This window comes from Musca domestica, unplaced genomic scaffold (genome assembly GCF_030504385.1).
Source record: "Musca domestica strain aabys unplaced genomic scaffold, Musca_domestica.polishedcontigs.V.1.1 32, whole genome shotgun sequence".
Taxonomy (NCBI): Eukaryota; Metazoa; Arthropoda; class Insecta; order Diptera; family Muscidae; genus Musca; species Musca domestica.
The window spans coordinates 7628660-7652348 of NW_026712311.1; the positions used below are offsets into that span (position 1 = coordinate 7628660).

At 36.4% G+C, this 23689-nt stretch overlaps 4 protein-coding genes across 7 annotated transcripts; 2 read left to right on the forward strand and 2 right to left on the reverse strand.

The window, feature by feature from the left end:
- Positions 1 to 2994: 2994 nt before the first annotated feature.
- Positions 2995 to 5727, reverse strand: LOC101890523 (uncharacterized). The gene is made up of 2 exons (XM_005177394.4): positions 5308 to 5727; positions 2995 to 5243 (listed from the first exon to the last, which is right to left on the reverse strand). Exons 1-2 carry the CDS (start codon positions 5376 to 5378, stop codon positions 3062 to 3064), a joined length of 2253 nt encoding a protein of 750 aa, XP_005177451.1. The 5' UTR covers positions 5379 to 5727; the 3' UTR covers positions 2995 to 3061.
- A 1351-nt stretch (positions 5728 to 7078) lies between these two features.
- On the forward strand, positions 7079 to 12461 carry LOC101888807 (serine/threonine-protein kinase 25). Its single transcript, XM_005177384.4, has 8 exons — positions 7079 to 8516; positions 8935 to 9033; positions 9091 to 9729; positions 9794 to 9939; positions 10004 to 10688; positions 10744 to 11118; positions 11185 to 11378; positions 11618 to 12461. Exons 1-8 carry the CDS (start codon positions 8502 to 8504, stop codon positions 11628 to 11630), a joined length of 2166 nt encoding a protein of 721 aa, XP_005177441.1. The 5' UTR covers positions 7079 to 8501; the 3' UTR covers positions 11631 to 12461.
- A 2553-nt stretch (positions 12462 to 15014) lies between these two features.
- Positions 15015 to 15809, reverse strand: LOC101888628 (NHP2-like protein 1 homolog). Its single transcript, XM_005177383.4, has 2 exons — positions 15650 to 15809; positions 15015 to 15586 (listed from the first exon to the last, which is right to left on the reverse strand). Exons 1-2 carry the CDS (start codon positions 15650 to 15652, stop codon positions 15206 to 15208), a joined length of 384 nt encoding a protein of 127 aa, XP_005177440.1. The 5' UTR covers positions 15653 to 15809; the 3' UTR covers positions 15015 to 15205.
- A 2656-nt stretch (positions 15810 to 18465) lies between these two features.
- Positions 18466 to 23099, forward strand: LOC101888109 (cAMP-dependent protein kinase catalytic subunit 1). Of its 4 annotated transcripts, none has more exons than XM_020040174.2 (2): positions 18466 to 18720; positions 20476 to 23099. In XM_020040174.2, the coding sequence occupies exon 2, from the start codon at positions 21237 to 21239 to the stop codon at positions 22296 to 22298; it is 1062 nt and encodes a 353-aa protein (XP_019895733.1). In that variant the 5' UTR covers positions 18466 to 18720; positions 20476 to 21236; the 3' UTR covers positions 22299 to 23099. The 4 variants fall into 4 exon arrangements, with proteins under 4 accessions (XP_019895733.1, XP_011296509.1, XP_019895734.1 ...); XM_011298207.3 differs by having other exon boundaries at positions 20587 to 23099; XM_020040175.2 differs by having other exon boundaries at positions 18466 to 18713.
- The last annotated feature ends 590 nt before the right edge of the window (positions 23100 to 23689 follow it).

Genomic DNA, 23689 nt, shown 5'->3' on the forward strand with positions numbered 1-23689 from the left:
CATATTTGCTGAAAAATCCACCAGAATATTTAAGATTTGTGACATTATTTCCATTGGAATTTGAGAGATTGAAAGTACCACAACAATTTTTATGACTACTATTGGGCGACATGAAAAAACTGCAACCAACTTCAGACTGCGGTCATTTCTAAGCCACTCGTCCGACAGCTGGTAAAATTCCAGTGACAGCTCATTACATTGTTTACAAGCGTACAGAAGCATATTGGTCAGAATTTTGCAGAAAAAAATTATTCGTGATGGAAATCAAGCGTCATAGTGTGATTTCTTTATATTTTTCAGGAAAACCACAAGTGGCTATCGTTAGAGCACTCCAGCATTTAAATCACTCGTAACCGTGATACTGGTAGCGTAGCCCGACGTCAAGGAAGTGTACGGAAGAAAACAGCAACATCAGCAGAAATGGTTCGAAAAGTAAAGAAGCGACTTGATCGAAACCCGCGTCGCAGTGGCTGAAAAATGGTTCGTGGGCTGAACATATCGCAATATTCCATTCGGCAAATATTGAAAAATTTGCTCGAGGTAAAGCCATTGAAATTCCAAAAAGTGCAAGAACTTACACCGCAACAGAAAGAAAATAGACTCAAAAGAGCTAAAGAGTTGCTTCGCTTGGCCGAAAGTGCTGAAGTGCCGAATTTGGTTTTCTCCGATGAGAAAACATTCGTCGTCCAGCAGTTTGTAAACAAACAAAATGATCGTGTTTACTTGTCAAAGAGGTCAGCTGAAAATGTACACCTTCGGTTGGCCACCAGAACTCAAGCGCCGGTCATGGTGATGGTGTGGGCCGCCATAACAGCTGATGGTCGCTCTCAGGTCGTATTAATCGACCGTGGCATCAGAATAAATGCGGAACATTATCGCGAAAATGTTCTGGAGGGTGTATTAAAGCCCTGGGCACGCAAACATTTTGGCCGCAGACCTTGGACATTCCAACAGAACTCAGCACCATCGCACTCAGCACGCGCCAACCAAGAATGGTTACAAAATGAGGTTCCTCGCTTCATTTCCAGCGCACAATGGCCACCAAAATCTCCGGATAGCAATCCGTTTGACTATTGTGTCTGGGGTATTTTGGAAAGCAAGGTTGGCACTAAAAAAAATACCAAAATTATAGCGTTTGACGTTGTTGCACCATGTATAGACAACGAGACCTATTGTGAACACCAAACTCAAAACAATTCCTTTGAAAAGTATGGCTAAAATCGTCATAATACTTAATATCGGGAGGTTCAGTATATGGGAGCTATATTGCAAAGATGTTCCCTATATAGTGGGAACACAATCTGCAAATTTCCAGAAAATTCATACCTGTTTATGTAGAGAGCTTTAAGCCAGGGTCTGAGACTTTCCGTCGAAGTATATCCAACACCGACTACGCGACCCCAGGTATTCTAAATTTGATACTTTTCATAAGATGTGAAACTTTCTCCTATGGACAGATTCCAACACAGGCTACAAGACTAAATCTACTTTTAAAAAAGTAAAGATTTATTGAGTGGCCAGTCTTTGCAATCAGTGGCGCTACAACTTTACATTGATATCCATATCTCTGGTTTGGACAAACACTGCGACCACATCAGACACTAATGGAACTATAGAGTCCCATAACTCGGGAAGGCCGGACTTAACGGTACACCAAGCGGTACCTATGGAAACATTTTCAATTATTCCACGCTGGCCTAAATCCCCACTAAAGCCTTTATTTCAATAAATTGGAGAGGAAGAGAAAAAATTTGAGTTGCTGAGTAGTGATTTTTATTAGGAAACATTTAACTTCAGCCTTTAACAATCTAATTTTATATTCAAAAATCTACATCCAAAGGAGAAGTCTTTTTCTTATAGAAATAAAATTATGTTTAAAAATTCTCAAAACGAGAAGTCTGAAGTCTATGAAAAAAACGTTTTATTCCCAATTTTCTTTTTCAGAGATTTTTTTTTTTTGTTTTTAATAGAATCTTTATCTTTAGAAGACAACATATGTGGAGTTAACCTAATTCTTATCAAAAAAATATATTGAAGCTGTATATTTAACCTATCTACTTTTGGGAATACAACCTTCTTCCTAAAAAATATATACCTTTTCTGTGTCATATCCCGTAAAAATATAAATAACAAAATTGGCTGAATCTGTGGATTCCCCAACATTGGAATTTTTAGCAAATAAATAAACATATCAGATAAACTCCGACCATGACTTAATTCCTCAAGTATCTTTAAAAGTATGTGACCGATTCTATATGTTACAAAACTAATTTATCAACGCTGAATTATTGTACATTTTACAAAAATATAAATATTCCCCCTAAGAAGCCTTTCAACTTAATTTTTTACCTTTCTTGTTTTGGCTGAATTGTTCGTCATTATAGAGAAATCTTAAATTGTCAAATGTTGTCATTTCTTAGAATTGCTTATCAGATAAAGAAGCCCAATAAAACAATAAACATCACTTAATCACCAAGGTATTGTTGTTGACGAAAGGGGATTCCTCATGTCACTTTCATAATTTGAAGAGCATATTAAATATTATTGGTAAAGCTATGATTCTTCGCCGCTATCTAATCAATATGGGCCAAGAATGCGAAAAAGGTATAAACCAAAAAATATTAAGTACTTTTGTGGCACAGAAAGGTAATTAAAGAGTAGATTTTACAGATGGCTTGGGAGAAAATCTTTGTCTACATAATGACATTGTAAAGTTTTGGACGAGTAACGACTGTATCCATTGAACAAAATATGTCAGCATAATTAAAAAATCAAATAAATTATGTTTCTAGCAACATCTACTTTGAAGATACAACCAACAAAATTTACTTACAGCTAATTTATGTATTTTCGGCCAATGAATTCCATATGTATGGTCTGTTGATGGGCGAATGATGTTTTGAATTTGCTGTGTTGATTTGTTGGTATGTTATCTGAATTTCAATTGGTCAGTTTTCTTTTTTTTAACATTTGTCACTTAAATATATATTTGAATAAAAGTTCCAAATCACAAAAAAATTTATTTAATTCTATTTTTATTCAGATCAACCCAGGGCTAATCTTATGAACACTTATTAAATACGACACTGGCCTTTAATGCGGAATGTTTGCAACGCAACATATCACATTTCAGGGCATAACTATGTTTGCAAACTTGACAGGTAAAGGGCTTCACTTGTAGATGGAACCCTTTCAGATGCTGTAGCAGACCGTTGCGACGTTTAAAGCATCGCTGACATAAACTGCAAATGTGTTTCCTTTCTTCGGTATGTGTTATGCTGTGTTGGCGTAAACTGTTGGCATTCGGAAAAAATTTCGAACACACCGGACATGTGAAATTTTTATTTTCAGTGCTTGCATCAGAATTTGCTGCAATTTTAGGTTTTCGTCTATCCTTAATGGTCCGGCTATATTTCTTTGTAGGTTGCAACTGTAATTGTTCAACATTCTGTTCTAAATTTAAACACTTCTTTTGCAAGGTTTGATAGAGCTTTCGCAATTGTTGATACTGATTGGCCATGGTGTTGAGAGAGATTTTGTGTGGATTCTTCTTGACAATATTGCGACGTCGATAATTGGTTTGTCTTTGTTTCATTTGCGTAACATTATCTCCCCTTACGTCGCGGCGACGTATCTTAAAGCTATTTTTGAGCATTTTTGTGTTTTCTTCCTCGTTGGTGTTTCCTTTTGGATTTTCATTAGTTTCAGCAACGATATCCTTCGCCAGTTTTTCCAAGTTCTCAGCTGGACGTTCATAGACTTCCTTAGCACTGCTTAACTCTAAATTCTCAATTACTTCCGTTTTCATGTGACATTTACTCTCCGTGCTATTTCTCTCCACCAATATGTTACTGGTCGGCACTGTAACCATGGGAGTACCATGTGTTTGAGTATAGTGCTCTTTAAGATTTTCCACAGAGAAAAACTTCAAATGGCAAACCATGCAGGCATGTAACTGGCAGCCACCAGCTCCAGATTTGACTATACTTTCATTAAGTACCACAATACCATTTCCTTTACTCGTCGGCTGTTGTATAGCACTAACGGAGGTGACAATTGGTTTCAAGGCGCGATTTTCAAAAGAGTTCGTTTCTGAATATGATGGATCCGATATGTAATTATATGCCGGGTCTTTACACAGGTTCTCATTTTGTCGCACAATATTGTCGTCGCTTAGGTTTGGATGCTCCGTAAAAGTTCTCTCATCTCCATCAGATTTTTCGGTCTTGTAAACTTGTTGTTCCTCTTTGAAATCGTCGGTATCCACATAGGCATAATTATGTTCGTCCATTAATAAATGCACCTGCAGGAGTTCATGGGCAGTTAGCATATGGTTGGAACGCTGTTCATTTACTCTTTTCGGCGATTCTTCACTCTCATTTACAATGGTATTGTTGTCATCATCGGGTATGTTTATAAAAGGGTCGTCGAGGTTAATGATTTCCATGATGTCACAATCGTTAATGGGAAAATCACAAAATTCATATTTTTGGTCTACAGCTTCGCCGCCTTCGGTTTCATCATGTTGGCCATCGGCCATGACATCATATTCATCGTTGGCTCCAAGTTCCTGTTGCTGCTGGTCATAACCCACTTCAGCCACTTCCTGCTTTACCCGCACTGCCAGTGGCTCCTGTTTGATCTTTAATGGTGGTTTCTCTACGGCTTTCAGTTTGTATTTCTTTTGTAACTCCGTCTGAGCGGCCCACACAATGTCAACAAATTCACAGAAATGTTGAAGATTTTTATAGCAGGCAGAACACAGCACTTTGGGAAAGGCATCATCCTGTTGTATATTCAGTGTGGGAAAACATTTCTGTAGCATGCCATATAGCTCATAATTGGAAGCAAATGTAACTACTGGAACTGAACTGACACCACAAAGACGGCAATTGGTTTTGGCAATATTACTGCTGGCTGCAGCTTCAACATCTTCCAGCTGTTCTCTAATGGCCATGATTTCTTTAAACTCTTTGTCCTTTTGGCTCTCTTTGTCCTTTAATACGTTTCCATCATATATCGGTTTGTTTCTACTGTGACTTTCCACATAATTTCCCACATCCAGGACCGAGGGTACAGCAGTCTTTTTAAGAGTTTTTCTTTCGTTAAACGATCGAAAGTCGTCCTCACGAAAATGACGACTACACAAAGAACTCCAGCGTGAGGCTCGCCAGTCTGGTCCTCTTTGCTTTTGTATAAACGACTCCCATTGTTCCAACAAATCCTTCCGTTTAAGAGGAAATCTATAAGGAAAAAGGAAATATGTATAAATAATAGACATTGGAAGTTAAGTTACGGCGTACTTACTTGTGAAAGGATATGTTCTCTGAATGTCCATATCGATCATTGCAATTCACCACTGCACAAAATGAAGGCATTTTATAAATATGTTGCTTTTTAACGTACAAAACACTCAATGGACTTGGGGCAAATCCAACTTTACGGTCATATTTGGTAAAAATGCATAAACTTCAAACTTCACAAATTGTTTTCCACCGAACTTGGTATATAAAGTTACACTTTCTGGATGCCACAACAAGAATTTAAATAGCGTAAATCTTCATTAATACGATCGAAGTCTCCGATTTGGTCCAATTTCTGCGAAGAATGCCTTCCTTCCAGGACAAAAGTCGTATTTTGGACGAGCGTATGTCCATCTGTGTCACACCAAAATAAAACGCGTACCTAATTAGAAGGCAAAACAAAATGACCGATAGCTCTATTGTTTACGAATGAGTGTACTGCATACCGTCGAAAACTTTGTTGTTTACGAACTACGAACATGAGGAAAACGCAATCAGCTGGAATATTCATTTAAATGAGCAGGGAAGTAGATACATTGATTCCGCGGTGGCTTATAAAAATTTGTAACAATTGTTGCAAATTGTTACTGGATGTCTTCTGTTAACACAAAATATCTGCAAGAGAGAGCGATTTGAGAAAACAATTTTGACAGTTCATTCACTGAGAGTTTGCAAATTCTTGCTGGACAAATTTCTTCTTGCAATCACTTGTAAACTCTTCTTCTTCTCCTTCCGTTGATTTACATTCGGACAAGCAATTTAAAAAAATTTTATTTTGGAAATCACAAGCGCAATTCCTTTGTTTTTTTTTTACTTTTTTGAAATTTCTGCATAATTAGACGCACTAAATGCTTTGTTTTGACAATCCAGCTGATTTCTTGCAAGTTTCTGCAGGAATTCCGTCTATTTACTTTTCACAGTTTTTTTTTGCAAAAGAAATTAAAACTACCTTAATCTAAATTTTTGGTTTCCGGCTATCGAAAAATAGTAAATGTCAAAAACGTAGAAAATAAGGACAACTATGATACAATAAAAAGGAATCACAGAGCTGCTTCCATTGCCATGGAATTGAAACATTGAACTGTTTAGAACATATTAAAAGAAACATGTTAGTAAAACTGCAGAATACAACACCAAGGCTATGCCCGCTTCATGTCAGAATTATTTAAATTATATGCAAAAGTTGTTCTTATTTATTTTATATTTTTCCTAATTTTTAAAATAAGTTAAATAGATTCTTCAAAACAATAAATACCTACCCAAAAACGGAAGAACTCGGGCACACTCAGTAAAAAAATTGTAATCAGCTTGTAGCTCTACCTTACCTTTTTATTGTACCAAGTTTATGATAACTTTCACGAAACATTAACAACTTGAACCTAAATGTTCGATAAATAAGTGCAATTTTGAAAACTATTTTTAATGCATTTTGTAGACACATGTTTACATTTCCACATAATATGGACATTTTTTACTATATTTTGCACTTTTACTTCTTACAATATTTTAATATAAATTAGTAATTAGTAGACTGCTTTCACGCAATCATAATGAACCACCCCAAAAAATTATGATGGCAGTCCTTTAAAATCTACACAAATTCGGGTTGGAAATCATGCATTATACAATTTTTAAAATTTGAATTTCCAACGGCTTAAGCAGTGTTGAACTTCTAACGAAACAGCTGTAATTGAATGAGACAAACATATACGCTTTCATATGTTCTCAACTCAATTTGTTTTGACACTTTGTCTTTTCGCAGCAGCTAGCTTTCATATATCATCTCTGAATAAAAAGAAAAATATTAGAGAATCGGGGCAAAACATCTCGGAAAGTTATTATTGCTTATTTACATAACGAGCATGATTATTTTTTAATAAAATCGTATAGTTTTATATTTTTCGTAATATAAAATTTATGGCCATTTAATTTCTATTATTTCCACTATCGAAAAAGTTCTGGGAAAAAGTTAAAATAGCAAATCTAATCTGCGAAAAAAATCTGAAACGTTGAAAAAAGAAAGTTTAACCTGTCATCTCTATGAGAGAGGGAGAGAATGTGAGCAAGAGAACAACAAACCAAACAGAAACAGAAGACGAAATAAATTGAAAACAAAGCAAGTCAAGTCGATTGAATGAAATAGGCAAAAAGAAGTGGTGAAACAAGATCTATTTGTCTTTCGACACAGATTAGAAAAAGAATTCCAAGTTGTTTTTTTTTTATTAAATTCCAATTTATATGCATAAGACATAACCAGCCAAACGAAGAACGAATAATAGATGTGAACAAGAAGAAAAAGAAAATCGGCAAACAAAAGACAACACATTTGGAAATTGATGTTGTATTGGAGATATAGGGAATTATTGCCAGAGACTACAAGCCGTGTCACACAGCAAGGGCCAGCCACAACAGTCTGGGCCGAGGAGCGCAGCGGAGCAGCGTAAAAACAGATTGACAGTCGCAGCGCAAATTGTAAACGTAGCAGTCAGTCAGTCATTGAGTGGAAGAGGTAGAAGCAAAGCTAAAAAATACATATATTTGTGGTGTGAATGCAAGCAGCGCGAAGTTGCGAAACAACAATAACTACGACAACGACGACGACGAATAAGAAGTGGCACAAGACAATCCGACAGAGTGGTACACAAGAAGTGGAGAGACGTGTTCTTGGGTTCCCGTTGTAGTCCCAATTTTCCAAACAGACTGCTGTTCTCTCTGTGTATTGTGCAGCGGCGGTGGCGAAGTAGCCAGCCACAAAAAAGGGGATCCCACGATCATCATCATTATTGTACACTCCCTCTGCTAGACCCCCAAACCAATGTTCGTGTGTCTCACACCTTTCCTCCTGATCGAGTAAAACGATTCAAAATCTACGTTCGTGTGTGCGTCTGTATGAGTGAGAGTGAGGTGTGTGCTTAGAGTTTTTGGTTTTTACTATCGCTGCTGCTGCTGATGTTTACGGAAGTTATAGCCGCTGTCTTGTAGTGGATCACTGTTTCTATTAAGGGAAAAGAAGTGTCTTGTTTTGTTGTTTGCATTTGTTGCTGCATCACCCGCAAAAGGCGGAAGAGGAAGCCGTAGCTGCCAATTGTTGCAGCAACCACCAGCACCACCACCAAAGGAGGAGGCAGTCATACTTGTCAAGTCGAGTGCAGCGTTAGACAGACAACACATTGCCACCGACATCATTTTCTGCCCACCATGTCGTGGACAGAGGTAAGTAAAAAGCGAAACAATTTCTTACCATTTATGGGCAAACCCCTTGAGCGCATATCTTTGGAATGGAACTTTATGGCCTTAGATAAGGGTCTCCCTTGCTCTCCCATCTATACACGCATATGTATACCGGGAGTATCGAATCGACACCAAAACAAATGAGATCATCAATCACTATTTGTTTTACTTTATCGCAATTGTTATTGTTGTTGCCACTTTTTCAACCACATTCTTTCGAAATTAATTTTTCGTTTGCTTCGATGTCTTACAAATCGCATTTGTAGCTGAAAAATTGCAGCGTAAGAGCCACAGTGTTCAACGGACAAACATGCATACCTGGCAACAGCATTAACATTGGGACACAAGATAATGAAAAACCTTAATTTAACCAGTATATAAATATTCTCGAAAATTACAGCAAAAGGTCGATCCGGAGTTAATCTTCACAAAACAAGAACGTATCGGCAAAGGATCATTTGGCGAAGTTTTCAAAGGCATCGATAATCGTACTCAACAGGTAAGACACGATGGAGTAAAAATGTTGCACATGGTTTAATTATCGTCCTCTTTTTAGGTGGTTGCCATAAAAATAATTGACTTGGAAGAGGCTGAAGATGAAATCGAAGACATACAACAAGAGATTATGGTGTTGTCGCAGTGCGACTCACCATTTGTTACCAAATACTTTGGCTCCTTTCTCAAAGGAACCAAACTATGGATTATCATGGAGTATTTGGGCGGTGGTTCGGCATTGGATCTAATGAAGGCGGGTTCTTTCGAAGAAATGCACATAGCCATAATATTACGTGAAGTTCTCAAAGGTCTGGACTATTTGCATTCAGAGAGGAAACTACATCGTGATATTAAAGCTGCCAATGTTTTGTTGAGCGAAATGGGCGATGTAAAGCTGGCTGATTTCGGTGTTGCCGGTCAGTTGACGAATACCACATCAAAGCGCAACACATTTGTGGGTACACCATTTTGGATGGCACCAGAGGTCATTAAACAGTCCATGTATGATTCCAAAGCTGACATTTGGTCGCTGGGCATAACGGCCATTGAGTTGGCCAAAGGTGAACCGCCCAACTCTGAATTGCATCCTATGCGTGTCTTATTCCTTATACCCAAAAACAATCCGCCACAATTGACGGGAAACTATACGAAATCTTTTAAAGATTTTGTTGAAGCGTGCCTTAACAAGGATCCCGAGAATGTGAGTTCCTTTGATAGCGAGTAATGCCAACGTAAATGTTAATATTGTTGAACTCTATTTTCAGCGTCCTACTGCAAAGGAATTACTCAAGTATCCTTTTATTAAAAAAGCTAAGAAAAATTCGTACCTTATCGATCTGATAGACCGTTACAAGAAGTGGAAGCTTCAAAAGGGTGATGAAAGTGAAACAGAATCCGAAAATTCTGATTCGTAAGTAGAGATAGAGGCAAATTGTCGTAAATCAATTAATTTAATATGTCTTATCCTTTTCCAGTGATGACTCCAAACCGGGTTGCAATAATGATGAACCGTGGATTATGACTGTAAAAGGGGCTCATTTCGGCAGTGAAGCCACTTCCCCACACAAGGCAATAACTAGCAACCATTTCAATAGACTGGAAGAACATGAACTGAAAATGGATAAACTGGCCCAGGGTATGGACACATTGACGCCCCTGTCGCATCATGGCAGCAAGCATCATTCCCAAATAGGCGCCTCCTCTTCCTCCTCCACCTCATCCTCCGTTCAATCAACGTCTCAAAATAAGCGTGACAGCATGGTGGCAACGTCCGCCTCGGCCTCGTCATCTGCAGTCGCTTCCGGCCCGTCTTCATCGGTCACAACGATTACGTCCTCTAATGCGGCAGCTTCGATCAATACACGTGGTGATCACACGAATCATCACCTTCTCCACCACCCAGCACAGCATTCCCATCATCAAATATCAAACAATAGCTCCTCCTCTGCTTCCTCGTCGTCATCACCGTTGTCGTCCAATGCCAACACTTCCTCGCAACACAAGCAGTTAATGTCCTCAACTGGCAATTTGTTGGAAAGTTCCAGCAAGGCGGGTATAATGTCAAGCTCTTCGAGCACTAACTTTAAAGACCAGCAAAAGGTTAATTTGCGGCCAACCCGTACCACATCCCTGGATGCAGATATTGAAAGGCGAACTTCGGTAAGTTGTAGCCACATCGGTAGTAGAAAATGTATTTTGACGTAAGATTTTTTAGTTACAGTTAATGGATCATGGCAAGCAGCAGCAACAACACCGAGAAGACGATGAGGAGAGATCTCTGCGGCGCAGTACTATGGCAGCTTCTATTTCCTCAGTGGCTGTAACACCATCCAGCAGCAGTGGAGGCGGTGGTGGTCATATGTTAGCCACTAGTAGTAGCATGGGCAATGTCTACAATGGCAATTCCCATGCAACGTCGGCCGATTTTATAAACCATGAGTCGGCATCTCTTTCCCCCACATCATCTAATGCCAATCATAAGAGCAATTCTTCGTCGAATCATGGTGTCGGCAGCACTAGCGGTGGTGGTCGTGTGGCACATACCAACAGTGCCTGCCTTAATAATTTTCTCTTTCCTATACTCACTGATGTAAGTTGCAATGCGTACTTTAGTTCGAAAGGACACTTATATACCAATTACTCTTTTTCCTTGTAGATTCAACGTAAATATAGCAGTAATTCCAGCAAGAATATGAATGTATTGGATATAGGCGATTTAAAATCGGTATTTGAATTGGCCGAACGCAGTCGCCCTGGTGTAAGTGACCTGTTTCTAAAAGAAATCATACATAAACTTGTACCGGGATATTCGGAAACACGCATCAACAATATTATGGATAGAGCAATTAGGTAAGTGTTGTCAAAAGATAAGGTCATTGCTTTTACATGGAATATCCAACACCTGAACAACTGCCATTTTTTGGAAAACAATGGAATTTTGTTTAAGGGAGTCTGGTTTGTGGTATTTATGGTATTCATGCTTTTTTATCTTATCATATCATAAATATTTGAAAAGAATTTATCTAACATTAGTTTTGCTATCTGTCCATGTATTGGTATCTCATTCGTTTCACTTCTTTTCATTACAGAAACAAGAAATAGGTTATATGACCCTGCGACGCCCAGGTCCGGTTTTGTTGTGGAATTTTATTATGTTATTCCTGCTTAACGTGTTTTTATTATTATAATATTTTTTTAATTGTATTATTATTTTTATTATTATTCGTTCTTCACGATGATGTTATGTTATCTTTCTTTTCTTTTCTACCATACTTCCACTTTGATAGTTCCCCCCTGCGTATTGTATGTAAAATTAAATTAATACAAAAAGAAAAAAAATAAGCACGGAAAACTAAACAAAACAAATCGCATGTGCAAAACTGCAAAATTTGCTGCAGTAAAACGGCAAATAACTACAATAACTAAAGAAATTAATCCAACAATCAACCAATCTCCAAAAAAATTACTAGAAAATCAGAAAAAAAACACCACAACAACTACAATAATATAAATAACCCATGAACACACTCTTATCACAGATAAGTCAACAACATTGGATTACCAACAAACCACAAGGAGAGTTCAAATGGACTAGATAAACCTTCAGCAACAAGCGATTGATAAAGATAACATTTTTTTTCAAATTGCTGTACAACATTTTCCCTTTGTGTTTTGTAATATACAGGTAGTAACAATAAACTATTAAAAATTACAAAAGCAAAGGTATGTTTGCGAACAACAACATAAACTTCACCGTCTCTCAGTGCGTACAACGTTAGCTTGGTAAATCTGAAAACAAACACACTCACACAAATTCAGATGACACGGACACCCGAAGAATTGTTTGATCTAAATCCGATAATTTTGGAAATTATTTGTATGTAGTTAAAATTCTAAAAACAAAGAAATAAATAAAGAACAAAACAAAACTGATACGAAAGTATAAAATCTTCAACTTATAGTACAGAAGAAATCATATATATACACAACAACAACAAATCTTAAAAACAAATACAACAATGTTATTGACACACATATAAAATAAATTAATAATAAAATAAAAAAGGAACAAAAACAAACAAACAAATAACATGAAAAGAACTTAAATGAAAATAAATCATACCTACATATATAGATTGAAAAGTAATCCCACATGACTATTATCATTACATACCAGTTTGGGGGTTTTCTACCTTTTTGTAGAATAGGAAGTGGGGTGTGGATGGTTTTAGAATCAACTGTTGAAGGTTTATATCTGTTATAAACTATATAAAGTTGTCCAAATGTGCATGAAATTTCTACAGGACTTACAATCGTTTAAAAGGGAACAAACCCCACAAAAGGCGAATAAAATAGAAAAAGACAATTTCTCGCATTCAAAATTTTCGACATTCTCTCAATTTTTTTAAAAATTGAAAATCATTTTAAAATTCCTCATTACTGCTATGGTACGATAAAGACAATGTAGGCTAAATTGGAAAAAATTGAACGTAGCGAGGTGTTCCTGTAAGAATTGAAATGTCTAAATTACTATCAAAACAAATGCAACTTGTTGCATTGATTTTGAATAAATACAGCGCGAGATAAAAAAAAACCTGCAACAAAGTCAAACGCCGTAATTTTTAATTTTATTGAATGAAAGCAAAAAATGTCGGAAACAACCTCAAATTTTAGAAAAAGTTTAGATTGTTCAATTTGGTCACCTTTGGCACGAATTATGGCCTTCAAACGGCCAATGAAACCGTCACACGCTGTCCGAATGTTGCTCTGCGGTATTTAGCCCATTCCCGGCGAAGCGCTTGCTTGAGGTGATCGACACTTTTGGTGGCCACTGGCGAGGGTGCTGACTTTCCTGCTGGAAAGTCCAATTTCTGCGGCCAAAATGTTTGCGTGCCCCATGCTTTAATACACCCTCCAGAATATTTTCGCGATAATATTCGTCATTTATTCTGATGCCACGGTCGATTAATACGAGCGGAGAGCGACCATCGGCTGTTATGGCGACCCACACTATCACCAAGGCCGGCGCTTAAGTTCTGGTGGCCAACCGAAGGTGCAAATTTTCAGCTGACCTCTTTGGCAAGTAAACACGATCATTTTGTTTGCTTACAAACTGCTGGACAACGGATGTTTTCTCATCGGAGAAAACCAAATTCGACAGTTTATCAGTTTCGGCCAAGCGAAGTAACTCTTTAGCTCTTTTGAGTCTATTTTCTTTTTGTTGTGGTGTAAATTCTTGCACTTTTTGGAATTTCAATGGCTTTACCCTGACCTCATTTTTAAATATTTGCAAAATGGAATATTGCGATATGTTCAGCTCACGAGCCATTTTTCGGCCACTTCGATGCAGGTTTCGATCAAGTCGCTTCTTTACTTTTCGATCCATTTCTCCTGATGTTGCTGTTTTCTTCTGTCCACTTCCTTGACGTCGGGCTACGCTACCAGTATCACAGTAACGAGCGATGGTACGAGACACAAACGATTTGTTCACATTTAAATGCTGGAGTGCTCTAACGATAGCCAAATATAGAAAAATCACACTATCACGCTTGAATTCCATCACGAATAACTTTTTTTTCTGGAAAATTCTGACCCAAATGCTTTTGTGCGCTTGTAAAGAATATAATGAGCTGCAACTGGAATAATTTTAACAGTTGACGGACTGAAGTTGGATGTAGTTTTTTCATCTCACCCTGTAATTAAAAAGCGCGAAAACCGAATAAAATTTCATACTTTCTTTTAATAATATTTTTTTTTCATTTCTCTACAGATTTATTTCGCTACAAAAATGAAATGTCCTTGCAAACGTTGAAATAAGTAATTTAAAATTGGTCGTTGTCTTGGATTTTTTCATTTTAAAGCCTACCATAGAACATTTTTTTAATTGGATATTTTTTTACCTTTTTTAATTTTGTTTTCAAAATGTGTTTGTGGGTCATAATGGGTTCCAGCTCCGGTGGCAAAACATTGTAATTATAGGTCCACGTTTTGGTATAGCCCCCATATAACAGTACCTCCCCATAATCGGCATTTTAATGGTTTTTGCCACATTTCTTCTAATGTTTCTTTTACCCTAAGGTGGAGGGTATTAAAAGTTTGGCCCGGCCGAACTTAATGTTTTTTTACTTGTTTTAGTTTTACTTGACAAGTTTTTTTCAATAAGATATCAGACACCTCAATTATGCTTATTGCAAACAAAATTCCTAATGTTTTAAGATAGAACTTTTATGGCATTATTCAGAAAGATTATTTTTGTCCTATAGAAAACTAGGCATCATCCAAGTTTATATCTCAGTTAAATATATATTTCACACAGAGCAAGAAAATACTATCAATTGAACACGTTTTTCTATGTGCATTTCAAAAATTCGAACAAGGCGTACGACTAATATTTTTATTTCAAAAGAATTTGCCACTTCCCCTTTAGAATCTAACAAGATTCAACCTATTTCTAACCAGTTTAATTTCAAACAGTACCACATGGCCTTAATACTTTAGATTTTTTTATTTATTTTTAGTTTTTTTTAGTTTCTTTATACTATTTGTACAAAATATTGTTTTGGGGGTATATTAATAGGTGATTTGTCACTATTATTTTAAAGAATAAAATTTGTAAACTTACAAAATGCTCTTTTACATGGATATACTAAATATAAAAAAAAATAGTTGGTGAAAACTTAAACTAAAAGTCTTTCGATTTCCTGTTGAATAGAAGTGATCTGAGACTTTAACTGAGATCCCTCATTTGTGGTAACGGAACAGGCAATGATGGGCCGTGAGACACCACACGCACGACCCAAGGCTTGTTTTGAACGTACAAACACATATGGAACATTCTTATCTTCGCACAACAGTGGCAAATGCAAAAGAATTTCCAAGGGTTCAGCATCAGCTGCCATCACAATAATATCGGCTAAACCACGATTTAAGGTCTTGGTAGCTTCGTTGGCACCTTTACGCAATTGATTGTAGTTCAATGCCTGTTGCAAAAGGTTCATAATTTTTGCTGTTAATTGGGCATCCGCCAATGGGAAAGCTTTGGGATTGACTTCATCTGCCTGCAAGAGAAAATCGCCAACGTTATTTGATGTCCTGATTACCGTTCAAAGTAAATAACTTACCATTTTTAAAATTTGTATGGAACAAAAATGTACACTTTAACTCAGTTTTTATTAGCTATAATAAAATTTCAACAACTATTGAAGAAAACACTCGGCGTTGTTGCCGAAACCAAGGAAATAAAACGTTTTCACAACGCACGTGTTTTTATTTTGTAGTTGAAACCAAAAAACTAGGCAGCATTGAACCTTTGCAAGTGTATACATATTAAAGCTGGAATCTATGAAAACCTGTGGTAAAATAGGGTATACATTATCGAGCATCCCCTTCTTGACACATGTGCACTTATTACCAAACTGAAGGGGTAGAAATTTTCGGAACAGTTGCATTCATAGAATAAAGATATTGTTACACATTCAAAAATTAAAAAATAACAAGATGCAAAAAATATTCACCACAATTACTGAAAATTGCGAGTTTTCATGACGCAACATCAAAACTATTGTAGATTGCTAAGATTAGTACACACTATCAACAATGGTACAATAAAAAGGTAAGGTAGAGCTACCAGCTGATCACAATTATTTTTCTAAGTGTGCCCGACTTCTGCCAATTTTGTGTATGTGTGTATTGATTGTTTTGAAAAATAAAAACAGAATATTTTCAAAATCAATGATTGGAAGACGCGTAAATTGTGAGACGCGCATTAAAGCTATTTGCCAATTTAGCCATGGAATTGAAATATAGTACTGTTTAGATCATGTTTTTGAAAGATTATCCAGGCATTTCATTCATTTTCCCGCTGTTTAAGAGATTTGAAAAATGAGAAAAAATACTAAGTAAACGAAAACAACTTGTTGCATACAAATTTGACAGGAAGCGGGCATAGCTTCAAGGCTGTATTTCTGTAGTTTTACGAAGCTGTTCTACCTCATTATTGTGCCATGCTATTAACCAAAAAATAGTACACCTTATCAATTGCATTGCATTGATTTTTTATTTATTTTCAATATAAACATTTTCCTAGTCCATAGGACCATGGACTGTTCTAAAAACTTTTATACACGTATTAGCAATGGAATTGACATTTTAGGTCCCGTCCCGGTTTGGCATATGCCAATATGGGACAAAGAGCTGTTCTTTTACCCTGCTGTTCTTTAACTTTTGCAAAACCCAGTAATTTTGTTTTCATTTATTTGATATTTTTGTTAATTTTTCAAATGATTCAAATAGCGTGAAAGATGAATGAAATACCTGGATGTTCTCTCAAAAATGTGATCCTAACTTTTCAATCTTTGAATTCCGTGGCAAATCTGGTTAATATCATTAATGAGTGCCCCGCAATTTAAGTTTCTTTCAATCATTGATTTTGAAAATATTTTGTTTTTATTTTTCAAAAATACATACACAAAATTGGCAGAAGTCGGGCACACTTAGAAAAAAATTGTAATCAATTTTATTTATTGTACCAAGGATTATTGTAGGTTCTGGAACAGAATGCTAGATGCGTATAATGCATTAAAATAAATGTATTTGTCCGGGTTTATTAACTTAATCCGAATTTATAAAACCAGTAGTGGGATTTTTTACTGCTTTTTGTCAGTAAGTCAAAAAATAAAATCTGACTATAGATACACACTACAAAAAAATCATAAACGCTTGAAAACATTGATATGTCAAAATGTTTTGTCAAAAATAAGTAGATTTTTATATGTTTTCTTATACGAAGCAAATCGGAAGTTGTTATGACACACATTTTTCAACAATTTTTACAAATTCCAATTATTTTTCCATGGTAGAACTAAGAAGGTAAAGTCATGTATTTGTAATTTATTTAAAATTTATACATTTGACAACATCTCATTGTCAAAATCTATACTCATAAATCCATTGCAATGCATTGAAATTTGACAAGGTAAGTTACAGAAAATGCAGAGCGGAAATGTTAATTTGAAATGATGTTACCTTTATTTCTTTATACCATGTAATATTTCATTAAACAATTTCAATTCTAAAATCGGTTTGACAGTTCATTGTCCCAGCAGCTGTGTCGATGCGACTACCTTATTTACAACTTTTATTACATTTTTTTAAATTATTTACTTGACAACATCTCATTTTTAAAATATATATTCATAAATCCATTGTAAATGCATAAGTTATTGATGGGAACCTATTTTTTATGCAGTGAAATTTGACGGCAAATTAGAGAAAATGCAGAAATGGGTATGCTTATTTAAAATGACTTTGCCTTCCTAATTTTACCATGGTTCTCATCTCTGGTTTGTATATGCACAATGAATATATATAAATATAGATTTATACAATAAGATGTTGTCAAATAAATAATTTTGAAAAAATTGTAAACATATGATTGCATGACTTTATCTTCTTGATTCTACCATTAGCATTTGTTAAAATCCCTGTTGTTATCTCTTTTCAAACTCTAGAACCCATTTGCATTTGTCAGTTCATATATTCCTTATTCTATGATTAATCGGCCTTTACGTCTGTCAAATGTCGATTGTTGATAAATCGATAGTCGACTTACGTACAGAGTCACGCATTTCGATTGTAAAACGGTGGCTTAGATTTTTTTCGGATGTAAGCCGCCGAGGATTTTTTCGGCTCAAATCGTCTGCCGAATAACCAGCTATAATATCGCACGCGCCAATTTTATTCGACAAATATATATACAAATTAAAAAAATGTATTCCTATATACATATAGCTCTTAATTATTTTTCCTACTTGCCGAAATCGAACCGCAGTCGATAAACTACAGGGTTTGACGCCGATGATAAGTATCATATGTAAAGAGTTGACGCCGTCAATTAAAACGTTCCGCTTCGATGTCTACTTGCGTATCCCTAGTATCATCATATTTATTCGTAAAAGTCGTGAGAGAAGTAAGAACGCCCGCGTCTCGTCGTGTTTCGTTTATAGCACACAAAAAAAGAAAGAAAAGCAAATACAAAATATATTTAAACAAATCATTATAAAACTTAATCGCTTAATTAGAAAATAAATATTTCTCTAATTTTAAGTTGAATGCGCGCATTGTACACAATTTACATGAGCAAAATTCTACATGCATTGCATATGTTTGCATAGGCGAAGAAAAAAAGTAACAAGTAAGAAAGAATTGTTGGAATTGGAAAATATTCATTTTCCTTGCTGCTCTAATTGGATTTAAGTGGATAGAAAAGATAGTGCTTGTAGCAATACGGAACGGAGGAAAATCGATTATTCAATAGCGCAGTGTAGAAAAAGCCAATTCGTTCAAATGCATGAATTAGCAACAAAAAGACGGGAAAATTTTTTATGGCAAATATGAAAAAAAAATCTAAACAATAATTCGTAATTTTCGATGTAAAAATCGAGGCTAAATTAGTGAAAAATGTGTGTACATAGCGAAAATATAATGGAAAAAGATGATAATCAAACATACACACACGCACATACACTAACAAACGGCTAAGAAACTCTTGTTCGCTCACTCTCACGCACACACATACACGCTCGCTCGTTTACTTGTATATAGCAGTCCAATTGAAATATATGTGAATTTGTTTTGCCCCCCTCAATACATACAGACTTCCTTCACGCAGTCAAAAAAAATGTAATAAATGAGTACATAGCAGTAAGCAGAACAGCAGGAACCAGAAAAGCCACAATAAAGAAGAAGCAACAGACAAGAAATGTTACTTTGTGTAAAATAAATGTGTAATGACAAAGAATTACGCTGATGATACTACTTCTAAACAAGCGACAAGTGAAAATATTGCAAAAACATACCGATACAAAAACGAAGAAGAAGAAGAAAAAACAAAAGTGTATCAAAAGAAATAATTGGACAAACAAGTGTTTGTTGAGGCCTGTATGTATTAGGGGTATGTGTTGCGTCGGACGGTTATTACAAAACATAAAAATTTGAGAATTGCCAAAAGTGAGAATTTTATTTTGACAAACATTCCAATAAAAATCTGTTTAGAAGACGCAATGTCGTAATTGTCAAAAATAAACGAAAAAAAAAACAATTCTTTCCCCTCTCTAAGATCAGCTGTTATCGTCACTGTGTAGAAATGTTAGATGGAATAGAAGAGAAACAGAGAGAAAGAAAGCGTATAGTTGTTATGTATGTGTGTGTTTTGTGTTTAATAGTATTGCCACATTTCTATAACAGTAGAAATGAAAATCACCTGTAATTTTCATATATTAAGTGGTTGAGATAATTTATAAAGAACATTAAAATGGAACAGTGTTGGTATGTTTGTTCGGGATAACATAGTATTTTGATGTTGCAAAATATTAAAATATTTCAATAATCTCTCTTCTGCTACAACAAATATAAGAATTCAGTTGTCTCTAGGGATGAGGAAGTGTTTAGGACGAAAAAAAATTGTAAAATTCAAATCATGAAAATCGAAAATCGTTCCTACGATCGGTATTTCTTGCCGGCAATTGTCGTCCCTTGTTAGATCAGCCTGAAATTACGCCACTACAATGCCAAAATAGGGCAACGTTTATTTTGTTTTTATACAAAATTTTCCCAGTTTAATTTTCTGTTTATCCCCTTTATGATTTTTTATCTCTGCTGTTTGTTTTTCATTTAATAACACAGAATCGGTATTATGCGAGATTGTGTGTGTGTGTTATGTGCTAGTGAGATATCGAAGTGTTTGCCAGAGAGAGAGAGATAGAGAGCAAGAAAACGACGAACGATTTTCTAATTGAAATCAAACACTTGACACTTTTTAAATTAAAACGTCAAATTAGAAAGAACGAAAAATGAGAGTGCAGCAGCGAATAAGTGTTCGTTGTTCGTGTCATCTCTGATTGATGCCCATAGTAATCGGTTTTTATTGGTGTTTTCCCGCTACTTTCAGATGAAACGAGCAATCAAGCCCACAACACAGAAATAAATGAAGTGTAACAACAATTAATTAATTTGTTAATTAACTAAACACAAAACAAACAAAATAAAATCACAATTGCAGATTTGAAACGAGTTATAAACAGTGATAAATAAATTTCCTCAAAAAGAGAAAACAACAAATCGCCAAACGAAAACATTTTTCATTTGTTCGCAACATAGCCACCAGTACAATCACACAACAACGCAGCAAAGTGGAAAAATAAGAATAAAGTGATCTTCGAACACAACGTGTGCCAGTGACGACAGCCAGTCAGTATTTTATCGAGACCAGTTTGTTGAAAATTTTTCAAAATTGCGAAACATATTTTAAGCTTTTTAAAAAAGAAAAAGACCCCTCAGTCTTCTGGCAGCGGCAGTGAGGACAACAAATCCCTACAGCAGCAGGAGTCCGCACAGTTGAGCAAACAGCTTGAGCCAAGCAGTCCCGGCGCGTCGTCTAGCAAGTCGTCGCCGTCACCGCTGACGACCGCGACTAAATTGGACACAGCTGCTGCACGGCCACAGGCAACCAACACATCTACAACATCGGCAGACCCATCGGCACAAAAAGCCTCCAAAATAACACCACCCACAGGTCCCCAGTCTACCATATCGTCGCCGCCTACAACGCAGGCAACAACCGCCTCGGGCGATACAACAGACGCTGCCGGCTCATCCGTATCAACCACAGCGACCTTCCGTCTCTCTTCGTTAACAGGTACCATCTCGAAAATGGGAAATAACGCCACCACTTCCAACAAAAAAGTGGATGCTGCCGAGACCGTCAAAGAGTTCCTCGAACAGGCCAAAGAAGAGTTCGAGGACAAATGGCGCCGCAATCCAACCAACACCGCCTCTCTCGAAGACTTTGAACGCATCAAAACTCTGGGCACGGGCTCCTTTGGTCGGGTAATGATAGTACAACACAAGCCGACAAAAGACTATTATGCCATGAAGATTCTGGACAAGCAGAAGGTTGTCAAACTAAAACAGGTCGAGCACACGCTCAATGAGAAGCGTATCCTACAGGCCATTTCATTTCCATTTTTAGTGTCGTTGCGCTATCACTTCAAGGACAACTCCAATTTGTACATGGTGCTCGAGTATGTACCGGGTGGTGAAATGTTCTCGCATCTACGTAAAGTGGGCCGGTTCTCGGAGCCCCATTCGCGCTTCTATGCTGCGCAAATTGTACTCGCTTTCGAGTATTTGCATTATCTTGATCTAATCTACCGTGATTTGAAGCCAGAAAACCTGCTTATCGACTCACAGGGCTACCTCAAGGTAACTGATTTCGGTTTTGCCAAACGTGTCAAAGGCCGCACCTGGACATTGTGCGGTACTCCTGAATACCTCGCCCCCGAGATTATTCTCTCCAAGGGCTATAACAAAGCTGTGGATTGGTGGGCCCTCGGTGTTCTTGTCTATGAAATGGCCGCCGGTTATCCACCCTTCTTCGCCGACCAGCCTATTCAAATCTATGAGAAGATTGTGTCCGGCAAAGTGCGTTTCCCCTCACACTTTGGTTCCGATCTGAAAGATCTGCTGCGCAACCTGTTGCAGGTCGATTTAACCAAACGTTATGGCAATCTGAAGGCGGGTGTAAATGACATTAAGAATCAGAAATGGTTCGCTTCCACAGATTGGATTGCGATCTTCCAGAAGAAAATTGAGGCTCCATTTGTGCCACGGTGTAAGGGACCCGGTGACACCAGTAACTTTGACGACTATGAGGAGGAGGCGCTGCGGATCTCAAGCACCGAAAAGTGCGCCAAGGAGTTTGCTGAATTCTAATTGTATTCAAACAAAGATATTTACCCTTTATACACACAAACATACAAACACATACATCTTTTCTTTTTTTGTAATATGTATGCGTCGTCGTTGTCGCAGCAATCGCTCCAGCTCCAGCTCCAAGACGCCCCTGTCGCCGTCGCTGTTCATCATATTTCTCATCACTGGTTGTTGTGTGGGTTAGTGGTGGGTACTAATATATAATGTGGCGGTACTGCAAATGGATCGTCGTACTTTTGTAAATTATTAAAAACTTAGAAAAACAAAAAACAACTACAAAATACCAAACTACAATGTTATAAAGTAAAAAATCTAAAACAACAACAATCATAAACTAATTAAAGGCATTAATATAGAAACAAAACAAAAAAAAAAAAACATAAATCCAATCACACTCGTTGTCACCATATGTAACCGTGGTCTTCGTAAATCAATCATAAAACCAATCACTGCTACGTTTACGGTACGTAGCGTTTACAATACGTCGCGCGTTCTTTTCTTTTCGAAAATAAACAAAACAGAAAACTTCTTTTTTGATGGGACCGAGAGAAGCTGTGAAAAAAGAAATCAGATTGAGATGTGAAAAGTGATGGAGAAGAAAGAAGTGTAAACGTATAGCGGCTAGTTAAAATTCCAAAAAATAAAGAAACAAGTTTCAAAAACTGTTGTAATGGATGGATTTTGACAAGACGATAAGTGGTGTTTAAAAGAAAAGTTATAAGGCATGTGTAGGAGCGATCCCTGAACTGAGCCTCCATGAATGCTAAAATTACTCTCCCCATAACCAAAACAAAAAGAAAATACATCGTTAGTATAACACCAACATATTCCGGGACGTTATCTATCAATAAGTGAACTAAACAAACATAATACAAACCTCCTTCAACATTGGATAACCAATCACAATCACATCTGTAACTGCATTAAAGACAACAACAACAACAAGAACACCAGCCATCATTGTTAATACGAACAACTTAACTATATATGGTAAGTTTATATTTCGATTTAATTTTCATTTTTCTTGGATGCCATGGATCATTTTATTCATTTGTACCTTTTGCATTTTGCTTTTATGCCAATCTTTTGAATCTTCACCTGTCTTCTGCTATGTACATACACATCTGCATACATTTCCATCTGTCATGAACTAATAATTTGCACTTTTTGTTTTTTTACTGATTTGCTTTTTTTTGTTGTACATATTTCTGTGTATATAAAAAATATTTAATTATGTATGTTCTATTATTGGCTATATGTTGTCTTTTGTTAAATGGATGATTTGTTTTATTTATGTTCAACAATTGGCTTTGGTTGATGTTTTGGGGGAAAATGATCTTAAAAATATGTTTTTTTTAATTGAATATTTTTTGTGATAAGTGGGGAAGAAT

Bases quoted from the DNA above. Each gene is read 5' to 3' on its own strand.
- LOC101888807 (XM_005177384.4), top strand. The intron at 9,730-9,793 runs GTGAGTTCCTTT...CTCTATTTTCAG, and splicing joins TTAACAAGGATCCCGAGAAT to CGTCCTACTGCAAAGGAATT. The intron at 11,119-11,184 runs GTAAGTTGCAAT...TTTTCCTTGTAG, and splicing joins TCTTTCCTATACTCACTGAT to ATTCAACGTAAATATAGCAG.
- LOC101890523 (XM_005177394.4), bottom strand. From the start codon at position 5,378: ATGCCTTCATTTTGTGCAGTGGTGAATTGCAATGATCGATATGGACAT. The intron at 5,244-5,307 runs GTAAGTACGCCG...TTTTCCTTATAG, and splicing joins GAGAACATATCCTTTCACAA to ATTTCCTCTTAAACGGAAGG.
- LOC101888109 (XM_020040174.2), top strand. From the start codon at position 21,237: ATGGGAAATAACGCCACCACTTCCAACAAAAAAGTGGATGCTGCCGAG.